The 12,270-nt window shown below is 49.5% G+C and overlaps 1 protein-coding gene across 1 annotated transcript; it reads left to right on the top strand.

Annotated features, from left to right (window-relative positions):
- Positions 1-3,215: 3,215 nt before the first annotated feature.
- KRT84 (keratin 84) lies at positions 3,216-10,391 on the top strand. Its single transcript, XM_036096394.2, has 9 exons — positions 3,216-3,752; positions 4,970-5,178; positions 5,782-5,842; positions 6,329-6,424; positions 7,321-7,485; positions 7,656-7,781; positions 7,898-8,118; positions 8,585-8,616; positions 10,048-10,391. Exons 1-9 carry the CDS (start codon positions 3,216-3,218, stop codon positions 10,389-10,391), a joined length of 1,791 nt encoding a protein of 596 aa, XP_035952287.2.
- The last annotated feature ends 1,879 nt before the right edge of the window (positions 10,392-12,270 follow it).

The raw sequence follows: 12,270 nt of genomic DNA, 5'->3' as shown, positions 1-12,270 counted from the left end.
AGAACCCAGGTCTGTCTGACTCCAAGGGTAATGTCAAGTCTCTGTTGTTCGCCTGGCACCCTCGTTGGTGTTCTCAATGCCTCTCCTCCCCCTTTCACCTCCCTAAGGGTCCGCCAGCCGCCTTCCCAATCTCCTGGATCCCCTTGCCTGGCCCTTTCCTCCAAGCAGCCAGACTCACAGCGCAAGAGGCCAGAGCTGGAGGGTAAACTGCGCTGGCTCCCTGGTGAGCACTTGAGTTTTGGATCCTGGAATCTCCTCTTCCTGACGTATCTCCAAAACCAAACGCTCGAATTCCTCTTCTTTTCACTTCCTGCTCCTTTCTCCCCCCTTTTCCTCCTGCTTTGAATCTTTGGGGTGTATTCATGCATTCTACGGAACTAAGTAGCATTCCCTCCACATGCCCCGCTCCACCAAGCACTGGCGGCACAGAGAACAAAGCGCACCAAGTGTCTGCCTCCTGGAGCTTATATCCCAGCCAGGGAAGATAGAAGATAAGCAAGCAAATCCATGCAGGAGAGGACCTCTGATGGTGACAACTACTAGGGGAGGAGGGAAAGAGAGGACATGGGGGAGGGAGGTTTAAATAGGGGGCGACCTATTAGTAAAGAACTAGGAGAGTTGAGAGACCCGGCCATACAGCTATTTGAGGAAAAGGAGTTTCTGGCAGAGAAAAGAGCAGGTGGGTAATTGTCTGAGGCAGGACTTTTCCTGCCTGTTTGACAGACAATCAGGAGGTCAGGGTGGCTGGAGCCTGTTAGGATGGATAGAGGGAAATGAGGTCAGTGCACAGAGAGCAGACCGTGCAGGGTCCTGTATGCCATTTACTCTGAGTGGGATGGGAAACCATAAGAGCCTAGAAATGACATGATCTAACATGTTGTTAAAGGATCACTTTGCGCTGTTAAGAAAAGACTGAGGGGAGGGGCACCTGGGTGGCTCAGTCGTTAAGCGTCTGCCTTCGGCTCAGGTCATGATCCCAGGGTCCTGGGATCGAGCCCCACATTGGGCTCCCTGCTCCACGGGAAGCCTGCTTCTCCCTCTCCCACTCCTCCTGCTTGTGTTCCCTCTCTCGCTGTGTCTCTCTCTGTCAAATAAATAAAATCTTTATTTTAAATAAATAAATAAATAAGAAATAAAAAAATGAAATATACGTGTGGAGAACAGAAGAGATGTTCACCAGAGCGATATGCCTTGACAGTCATCAGTGTGGATAGATGGTATTTAAAGACATGAGACTGTATGATGTCACCAAGGGAATGAGTGTAGGTAAAGATGTGAACAGGTACAAAGACTGGGCCCAAAGATGCTGCAGTGTGTAGAAGTTGGGGATATGAGGAGAAACTGGCTAAGAAAACTGAAAGAAGCTGCCAGTAATATGGCAAGAAAATCAGGAGAGCATGGCATCTGGAAACCAAAAGAAGAAAGCGTTTCAAGGAAAGGGGAATGATTGACTATGTCAAATACTGCTGAGAAGCTAAGTGAGGGCTGAGGACAGACCACTGCAGTTAGCAACGTGGAGATCACCAGCGATCTTCCCAAGAAGGATTCTCTCATTATTACTTTCCTGCTTTTCTCTTTAGTCATACATTTGATAACTGGGTCTATGGAAAATAGTAGTAAACTAGGAACATTCTCAGTTTGATAACGAACATCAACAAAGAACCTACAACTAACATCCTACTTAATGGTGAGAAACTTGAAGTTTTCCCACTAAAATTAAAAAATAAGGTCAAGAAGTCCTCTCTCACCACTGTTTTTAACATCATCCTGGAAGTCCTAGCTAATGCATAAGACAAAAGAAAATAAATGCTGTAGAGATTGGAAAGGAAGAAAATAGTAAAAACCCGAGCTGGATAGCTCAGGTCAAAAGCACACACCCCCTTCCAAGCATCCCACAGGATCCCAAGCATCCAGTCAAGTACAAGTTCCACCAGGCACGGGACAAATAGGATGAACCATGTCACATGCTAGAGTAGAAAACACTTGTCTCTGGGTCCTGAAATATCTGCAATATTGATAACAATGATAATATCCAGTTGCTTAGAACTTTTCCTTCTCTATCCAGATGCTTATTGCTTTGTCTCCCATCCAAGTACTAACCAGGCCCAACCCTGCTTAGCTTCCAAGATAGATGCATTCAGGGTGGTATAACCATAGACCAGATGCTCATTGCTTTGTGTCTCTCTATCCTAACCAAAGATTCATCAGTAACACAGGAAACCTGCACACAGCCTATAGATCAGCCCTAATGTGTGTTTTAGGGGTTCAAAATCATGTGGTTAACTTTCCACACAGGTACATGATCAAACCATTGGCATGCTTTGGCCTCAAATTACGCCACAAAAATATTGACCAGTGGATAAGATAAATCTTCCCCCAGTATAGAGACTGTCTTTTATCTTTGTACCATCAGCACCAAGCACACTGTCTGAGACGGAGTAGGCAACTGATAATTGTGGAAAGAAGTAATGAATTCATGAATTAATCTCTTCTGAGTGTCTCAAATCAGACATGCTTCTATACTAACCCAAATGAGCTTTACTGAAGATTCAACTCTTATGTAAGCAGCCAAACCAGAGCATGGAAGACTGATAAGACAGTACAAAAGGGTTTTGGACTACTTAATCCATCTACAGAGATGCAATAAACCATATTCTCACCACATTATTTCTTACTCAGAGCTGTGCAGACCCTGTCTCTTCTGCATACCCCCTTACACCCCCACCTATTTAGGGGGTTATATCTGTATGGATGCACCTCTTTTGAGCCTCTTGCTGGAGGTGTTACCATCCTAACTTTCTGGTGGTTAGCCACACACGTGCAGTGAAAAAGTCTATTGGATTTATGACCAAAGCAAATTTATGTCCCCATAATGGCAATTGTGGTGGACTTGTGGGAAAAAAATAGGACCATAATGTTTATGTGTTTATGTGTTTTTAATGTTTATAGGTTTGATGTTATAGCCCTGATCCTGAGGAGAATAGGTGTGTCTGAGATTAGCTCATTATTAACAAGGTTACAGGCATGAAGAGTTTCTGCTAACTACCCAAGCTCATAAATGCATCCAAATGGACTTTTTTGCATTTTTATGGGGCCAATCCTCAGATCCCCAGACACATAAAAGGGGGAAAGGGATCCACTAGCCTCAGAGGGACTCCCAGCTCCAGCTCGCCCCACTCTGCAATCCCCGCTGTGTCCTCACTCAGGAAGCCATCATGTCTTGCCGTTCCTACCGAGTCAGCTCTGGGTGCCACATGGGCAACTTCAGCTCTTGCTCTGCAGTGACCCCCCAGAACCTGAACCGTTTCCGGGCCAGCTCTGTCTCTTGCAGGAGTGGGCCCAGCTTCGGGGGCCTTGGCAGCTTTGGTAGTCGGAGCGTCATCACTTTTGGATCGTGCTCACCCTGGAGAGCAGCTGTAGGCCCTCGTCCCATCCGCTGTGGAGTTGGCTTTGGTGCTGGCAGGGGGATGGCCTTTGGCTTTGGTGATGGGAGCGGTGCTGGTCTGGGCTTTGGGGCCAGAAGTTGTGTTGGTCTGGGATTTGGAGCTGGCAGTGGCCTTGGCTATGGCTTTGGTTATAGAGTTGGAGGAGCTGGAGTTCCAGCAGCCCCATCTATCACAGCAGTGACTGTTAACCAGAGCCTGCTGACCCCCCTCAACCTGGAGATTGATCCCAATACCCAGAGGGTGAAGAAGGATGAGAAGGAGCAAATCAAGACCCTCAACAACAAATTTGCCTCCTTCATTGACAAGGTACCTATGACAGCTCAATCTCGGGGTCTGGGATGGTAAGAGCTAAAATGCACTGGGGTGTCCTCTCCCTTAAGAAGAAAGAACCCAGGCCTGAGGCATCAGCCTTGACCCACATCTTTCAGGCACTGCAGTACAATTTCTGGGTCATTCTGCTGCAAAACAAGGACAAACCTGAGGAAATGCTGCATGGTGGGATATACTAAGACAGTGGCTTTGTCTTCTGGAGGAAAGAGGAACACCCAGCCAAATCTGAGGGCATCTGGACAAACTAAGACCTAGCACCTAGTCACTTAGAAATATCTCCCAAACAGGCTAGAAACATTAGGACTTTGGGCAGATGTTGGCTACCTGTTTAAAGGGTTTTAACCTTTGAGATCTTCATGTTCTTTTTGAGATTGTCATAGTCTCTGAGGCTGGGTAGCCACATCTGCTCAGGCTCAAGAAAGTAGAGAATGGAACTGAGTAATTTTTGCACAAAAGAAAGAATGTATACTCCTCATGTGGGGTACCCAGATTCAGCTGAGTTGTCTAGATTGAGGGAAATTGTAGGAAACCACCATGGGAAGTCATGATCTTCAGACTGATGAGAGAAACAGTGATGTGGAACTGACATCCCACAAACCATGTCTCCATGGAGCGGGAGTCTTCTATATCTGAGAATGGAAACTCACCTCTGTGAGCTTCAGGTTCCTCATCTCTGAAATGAGGGGGTGGAGCAAATGATCCAAGTTCTCCTCCAGCTCAACAATTCTCAGCTGATGGAGCATCTGGGATGGTGGATATGACTTATGACCTGAGAATTCCCACCTCCTAATGCCTTCTCCCACCCCAATATACTTTACTCTGCTCCTCATTCCCTGTGAGGGATGGCCAATCTGTTTTTAGATATAGGCAAATCCCAGCTCAAGTAGAATCAAATTTTCCAACTTCCCAGTGTACCAGCTTGCACTTTTCTTGGAGGGTAGAGAGGAAATGGTACTGAAGTGCTTTGGTTCAATAGCTTCTGTTTGCAGCTGAGCCTGACTGAGCATGAGGAGGGGGTCACAGACGTACTATTCCAGTTTCTACTGGGTTAGAGGAGGAATGAAAGTCAACAGACAAGAGGACAATGTCAACATGGGGCTGAGAGTCATCTCTGGCCACCTGAAGAACTTGTCGACATGTAGGTGACTCTATCAAGCTCTTCAGGTGCCATTTCTTTGCCCCTGTGGATTTAGGTGCGGTTCCTGGAACAGCAGAATAAGCTCCTAGAGACCAAGTGGAACTTCCTCCAAGAGCAGAAATGTGCCAGGAGCAACCTGGAGCCCCTCTTCGAGAATTATATCACCAACCTGCGGAGGCACCTGGACATAGCAAACAGCGACCGGGCCCGGTTTGAGGCTGAGAGAAACCACATGCAGGATGTCCTTGAGGGTTTCAAGAAGAAGTAAGTGGCATCTAGACTGCATAGACCAAGGACAGGCAGCGTTTGGTTCCCAAAGCAGCTGCCATGTTCAAATAACAGCAGCTGTACAAACCGGGGTTGAATGCTGGTTTCAATACTCAGCCTAGTAGGGGCAACGATATGTAAGGGAGGAGGAGGAGGCCCTCTGTGGGTCCTGAATAAAAAGGAGTCTTGGGATTGGGCATGGTTTGTCCCTAGTCTTGTCTGTGGGAATGGGCAGTAGACTCCAGAAACAGCCCTCTGGTTTTGAGAATAGTGCTCACGTTCAGCAGTGAATTGGGTCCTACTTTCTCTATGTTCAAACACAATGATTCCAAGTCTTTTCTAGCAGAGGAGCATAGCAATGGTCCACATTTTCAGACCCCAAATCTAATTTGAGAAAGTAAAAGGGATTTGGAAAATCTGAGGGCCACAGGCTCATAAAACGTCCTAAAGATGAGACAAAGTAGATGAGAATATGTAGGTGGCAACAGGGACTCGTGCTCCTAGATGTAGCAGAGGTGTCTTAAGAGGCTCACTGGAGAGTTGGGAGTAATTGCCTGTCAGTTCAGATGAGAACTCACCCTCTCAATCCTTATCATCCAGGTATGAAGAAGAGGTGGGATTCCGGGCCAACGCTGAGAATGAGTTTGTGGCTCTGAAGAAGGTAAGGGAGAGCAACAGGTCCAAGCAAGCTTCTCCTCCAGACAAGAAAATATTCCCAAGACAAAACCTGCCCCACCCCCCGTACCCCACCTGAAACGGCCCAGGCAGCCCCGTGGAGTCTGGGGCCACTCACACAGAGTGGAACCTCTAAGGTCATAACAGGTCCCCTTTGGAGTTCTGATTTGGCCTCAGATTATTTAGGATTGGGTCTTCACAAGAGCAGAGGTCTGAAGAGATGGCCTTTTAAGAGTCTTAGATTATCCATATGCTCCTTGCCTATAAATATGCATTCAAAAATGTCCAGCAGCCCCCAGGTAGTAGGGAGAAGAACAAGTCACTAAACTGCATTCCAAAGGCTCTCCCACCTATCCCAAAGCCTGGCCTGGCCCTGTGGGGATTGGCCTGATCTTCCCACCCATCTCCAGACTCTGCCTAGTTTAAACAGTACACAAGTGATGACCATTTTCTCCTTCTCTCTTTTATGCAGGATGTGGATACAGCTTTCTTAAATAAGTCTGATCTAGAAGCCAATGCAGATACCCTAACTCAGGAAATTGACTTTCTGAAAACCCTATATATGGCGGTAAGCATTCATCCCCTCTGAGCCAAACAAAGAGATCTGTGCTTAGCCTGGACTCCTGGGGGGCTTTGTCTGGACTGGCATAATTTCTAACATTTAGTATCGTACATATTCCTCCTGTTCCAGTCTATTATCCTCTATATGTCAATTTATCTACAAGCGGAGAAAAGAAGGTAAGCAAGCAGGCTTCTCAGCAGGTCTATGAATAAACTCCTTAGATCTACGCTCCAACTCCTCGTTGGCCAACCCAAAGACTGAGGTCTAAGAGCATCCCTTCCTCTCTACCAATCAGAAGACTCTGAAAAACTGATTTGCTGGTAGATGTAAGAAAAACTGTGTTTGACCTAATTGGCTAAATGAACTAGTTATCTTTTGCTTGGTAAGTGGTCTGTTTGGTCTGGTACAGAATCAGCCAGAGCTAATGTCGGGCTCTGAGCAGAAAGGCATCAGAAAGCTCCCTCTGGAGCCCTTACAGGCCTGTTCCAAGCCCCTGGTTCTATTAAGGACTTGAGATATAGGAATTCCTAGACCACCATGTTCTAGAATATTATCAACTCTCGATGATCCATGACCAGCACAGTCACTTTGTGGACAAGCCAAAGAAAAGTTTCAACACTAGCATGGCTCTCACTCTCCTCTGCCAAGTTCCTAGGCCCCATGTATTCACCTAGGTGAATAAGGAGTTAAAGAGGTGTCTTCGAGTATATAACATTTCAAACTGAAATGGTTCTCTGTTCATGTCTTTTTCTTTGTCCTCCATTTGATGGTCAGCTCCATCACTGCTCTGAACAAATGAGCAATGCTCTCTGCTCCTGAAGCCACTCCTGGGGCCCCTATGGCAGAGCCCTGGCCCCTGATGGGACTCTGAGCCCAACTGTCTTGCTCATCCTCCAACACAGGAAATCCAGTTGCTGCAGTCACACATCTCAGAGACATCAGTCATCGTGAAGATGGACAACAGCCGGGACCTGAACATTGATGGAATCATCGACGAAATCAAGGCCCAGTATGAAGAGGTCGCCAGGCGCAGTCGGGCTGATGCTGAGGCCTGGTACCAGACCAAGGTGGGAAGGGGAGTGGGGGGCTGAGGAAGGGGTGTAGGCAGCCCTAGCTAGAGTAAGACTCATGTACGACAGAGTGGACCCAGTGGAAGTCGAAGGCTTCCCAACTCAGTTGGGGCTGTGGTCTGCACTCAAACTTTGGACCCTCATAACATCCCCCTCTCCCTGCACAGTACGAGGAGATGCGGGTGACAGCTGGCCAACACTGTGACAACCTGCGCAACACACGGGATGAGATCAATGAGCTGACCCGCCTGATCCAGAGACTGAAGGCAGAGATTGAGCATGTCAAGGCTCAGGTGGGCAAAGGAGAGGAGAGAAAGCCCCAGAGGGAGGAAGGGGGGCTGTGTTTCTAACCCCACCCGGGGATCCCCTAGTCCCTGCCAAAGGCCACCTGCATGCCCCCTTCTTGCAGCGAGCTAAGATGGAGGCTGCAGTGACCCAGGCAGAGCAACAGGGCGAGGCGGCCCTCAACGATGCCAAGTGCAAGCTGGCGGATCTGGAGGGCGCCCTGCAGCAGGCCAAGCAGGACATGGCCCGGCAGCTATGCGAGTACCAGGAGCTGATGAACGTCAAGCTGGCCCTGGACATTGAGATCGCCACCTATAGGCGCCTGCTGGAAGGCGAGGAGATCCGGTGAGAGCTCTCAGTGCAGCCGGAGGGAGGTCAGACTTAGGCATCTAGAATGACTAAATGGGAGAGGGGACCAGGTGAAGAATTGCCAGTTTGAGTGATCTTTAAAGGTAGCAGTATCTTCTCTGCAAATATTAGTCAGGTTGCCCTTGCCAGGGAATTAGAAGATGGTTCCAGCTTTTTGCCTCCAAAATGCAAGTTTCTAGACAGTCTGCACCAGAATCATAGGATGTTTTGCATATTGGTTATCTGTTTAAAAATAATAATAAAACCACATTTCCTCAAATATTTTGATTCAATCGTTTTGGAGCAGAGTCTAGGAACATGTGTTTTTTCAAAGCTCCCGGGATGCTTGTAAGCTAAGGGTAAGAACCACCGGTCCACTCTGCCAAGAAAGCCTTTCTGATAGCAAGCAGCTTTTCAGGGACCAACACTGCTTGTGAACTCACTTATTTCTTTCTCTCCCTAGGATCTGCGAAGGTGTTGGACCAGTAAACATATGTAAGAAACTTAAGTTTTTTCCTCTTCATATTCCTCTCCTGCAGCTCTGCAAATTTCCTTCAAACTCAGGCTCATGTTGGGATTAGGAGCCCATGCTGGGCTGGCCATGAAAGTCAGGGGAGCGAGGACCATCTAGCCCCTGGACTAGGAGCATCCCTTAGCTGAGGTCTGAGATCTCCCCAGAGCCTTCCTTCCCTAGAGAAAGCAATCACAAAGGTTTGCAGGGCCAAATAGGGGGGAAAGGGTTCCAGAAGAAAAGTCAGCCTTTTTCCTTTGAGTGGTCTTGTCCTTCAGGGACAAAGACCAGAGAAGGAATGAAAAGACCTGTGCCAAGGATTCGCCCCCACAGCCATGGCAGGGGATGGGACAAGGATGAGCAGAAGTCTTCCTGCTGCTACTGCCAGGCAAAATATTGTTTGTGCCCAAAGCATGCAGGGGATTATGGTGGGCACTGCAGGGCAGGGGAAGGTAGGCACAAAGAAGGCAAGCCCAGCCCCTGCTCTCTAGAATTAAAATCATCTTGAGATGAGCCCTATCCATTGTCAACCTGTCCCTCAAAGCCCTGTGGAGAGGAATAGCATTAGCACTCCCCTTTATGCTCACTTAGAGAAAATATGTGGTTTACCAGAAGTCCCAAAGCTAGTCAGTGGCACAGCCAGAACTCAAACCCAGATTTCTGATCCAAAAGTACAAATCTACACAGATGTATGGTGGAGCTGAGTGCTACATTGGGTGGGTCAGGTAGTCAAAGCTACTCATCCTCAGATGACCTGCCCTCAGAGAGGGGGAGATAGCAGGGAGTGGCTTTCTGCAAGAGGTCAAGCTTGAGTGGAGGTCACAGATGATGGGAAGGATTCCAGTAAAAAGAGAGGGAAGGAGAGGGGGGCCCCTCTACAGACAGGGCTGGTCTAAGCAAGCTTTAGTGGGATTGGCATCCTGGGATAGGGAGGTATGCCCAGTGGATACCAGAGGGCTAAAGAGCAGAGACATCAGTGGGTCAAGAGAGAACTGGCAAGGGACTCCTGTTGGAGGGACAATGTGGGAACCCCCAAGGAGCATGATATAATCAGGAGAGAGAAGCCCCATGGCTTTATGGGAGCTACTGCTCCAGTTGTCTGGATAATCCAGCTCACCGCCCAACCTGACTTCAGCCATATATAAATGACAGTCAACTTATGACTATATGCGACCTGGGGAACTGGCTGAATTCTCCCATTTTAATCTGAATGTTTAACTTTAGTGGAGTCACGGCCTTTGAGTCACCCAGGCAAGAGAAGGGAAAAGTGGGTGTTGTCTGGGTAGGCAATAGGGACCACTTCCCCCGGTGCCACCATCCTGTCCCCTCCTTCCCTGCTACCAGCAGACAGCATGGAGGTTGGCCCCCAGGCGTGGACAGCCTGTATTGCTGACAGTTTCCTCTCCCTTCCACAGCCGTAAGCAGCTCCCGGGGCGGTATAGTGTGCGGGCCTGAGCCCCTGGTCGCGAGCTCCACCCTCTCCCACAGTGGAGTCACCTTCTCGGGCAGCAGTGGCATCCGGTCCAGTGGCACCTGTGGTTCCAGCATGGGCGGGGCCCGGGTCATCAAGGCCAGCAGGGACCTGCTGAGCGCAGGCTCCCGAGGCAGCTCGGTGCTCATGGGCGAGGCTTGTGCTCCCAGCACCCCCTGCCCGCTGCCCACCGAGGGGGGCTTCAGCAGCTGCAGTGGGGGCCGAAGCAGCCGCAGCTCCAGTGTCCGCTTCGTGTCCACCACCACCTCCCATCGGACCAAGTACTGAGAGGCCAGCGCCAGTGAGCCACCATCCCCGGAAGAACCATCTCGATGTCACCTGCTTCTGTCCCACAGGCGTCTGGACTTTGGGCCAGAGGGGGCTCCAGCTACCCCAACTGCCAGGAAGGCAACTCTGCTCTCCCCAGGGATTGATCTGCCTGGCCCCTGTCCTCGGGGGATTTTTTTTCATCACCTAGATGCTCTCTCTGCAGCCCCAGTAGACTGGCTTCTCCCTGACTCCACATTTCCGCTCTTTGGATCACTCTTCACCATTCAGTTGAACAGCCTGAAGAAAGGCACATTCCTTAGAGTTACACAAATCAGTGCACTAGGGAGAAAAAGAACAGCTGAAAGCCAAAAAGAAGGTGCTTGGGCACCATTGCCATCCATAGCTTTGGATTAATTTGGAGAATGGAGAGCTGACGTCCACACTGCAAGCATCTTTAGCCCACTGCCCTTTGCTTCCTTCTTCCTTTCCCTGGCAGGAGAAGGTTCTTTCCTTCTCTTCCTCACCTGAAAGGATCCATAGTCCTTGGTGGCCCAAGGGATCCCTAAGTCCCCTGAGATGGTTCTTCTCCGAGTGGCAAATGTCCTCAATGCTTCTCTTCCTGCGTTGTTGGTTTAATGTGCATGTGGGTGCACGAGGTTGGGGGGTGCCGATGGAGCATGAGCTCTGCTCTGCTGCATGGACCCTGCCCCTGTGGTGGTGTGAAGGAGACCCAACCCTGTCCACTGCAGGGGGTTTATGTCTGCAAGCTCCAGGGAGGTCTGGGTAGGGTGGGGTGCCTCTTGGTACTGTTCTTTGCATTGCTGGGTTTTCAATAAACTTGTCAATCTAACATCACTAGGACTCTGGCTTCTCCTTCTGGATCACACTGCCGATGGGAGAGATTGCCTCCTAGACTCCACCAGCCCACCAGCCCAAACCACCCCCCTGCCCAGGGACCTGCCAAGGGCAGAGGCTGCTATCCTGGGCACAGGGGAAGCAGAGGGGAAAGAGGGCTCAGGCCCTTCCCTGCAGGAGCTCGCAGCTCAGTGGGGGAGAGGATAAATGCAGCAAAGGCCCTGAGAACAAGTGCCCAGCAGCCCCCTCCTCTCCAGGTGTTGCCCTACACCTCCTGACCAACACAGACCCTTGCCCCTGTTCCCCAGGTCCTTCCCCAGCCCCACTTCCTCTGGGACCACTGCAGGATACTCATCCTTCTGCCCTCATACTTGTTTCCATCCAGCTCACTCACCATGATATTGTTAGAAAGGCCTTACATAGAAAACTAATCATGGCTCTCCCCTACTTATAGACCTCAGTGGCTCCCCATTGCCTTCCAGAAGAATCCAAACTTCCTAACATGGCATACAAGCCCTGAGTGATCTGCCCATATATTTCCACCCCATGCCATCCCTCCATGCACCCTACTCTGGCCTCTCATCTTTTATTCATTCACCCAACAGACACTTGTGAAATGCTTACTTCCTGCCAGGCACGATGCTGGGAAAACAGCAGTGAACAAGACTTGGTCCTTGCCGTCCAAGAGCCTACATCCCAGGCTGACAAATGGACAGGTAGACAAGCAATTACGTCTTGATATGCTCAGTGCTGTGTTAAGAGTGGAATTGATGTTACAATGCACAGAGGAGAGGCCCGACCTAGACTTGAAGCATCATCAAAAGCTTCCTGGAGGATGTCATGTCACAGCAGAGATGTGATGGGTGATGAATTAGCCATACAAAGAAGGAAGAAGTACTCCAATCAGAGGAAACAAGGTGTGCCAAAACCAAGAGGTTGCAGAGAGCGTGCCCAGTTTGGGGATCCCACTGGGGCTGAATATAACATGGCCTGCAAGTGATAGCTCAGGTAGGGGCAGGAGGCAGCCAAGGGGTGCTCGTGA

Source organism: Halichoerus grypus, chromosome 6 (assembly GCF_964656455.1).
Source record: "Halichoerus grypus chromosome 6, mHalGry1.hap1.1, whole genome shotgun sequence".
Classification (NCBI taxonomy): domain Eukaryota; kingdom Metazoa; phylum Chordata; class Mammalia; order Carnivora; family Phocidae; genus Halichoerus; species Halichoerus grypus.
The sequence above is the reverse complement of the archived record's forward strand: the minus strand, read 5'-3'. Positions and strand labels throughout refer to the sequence as shown.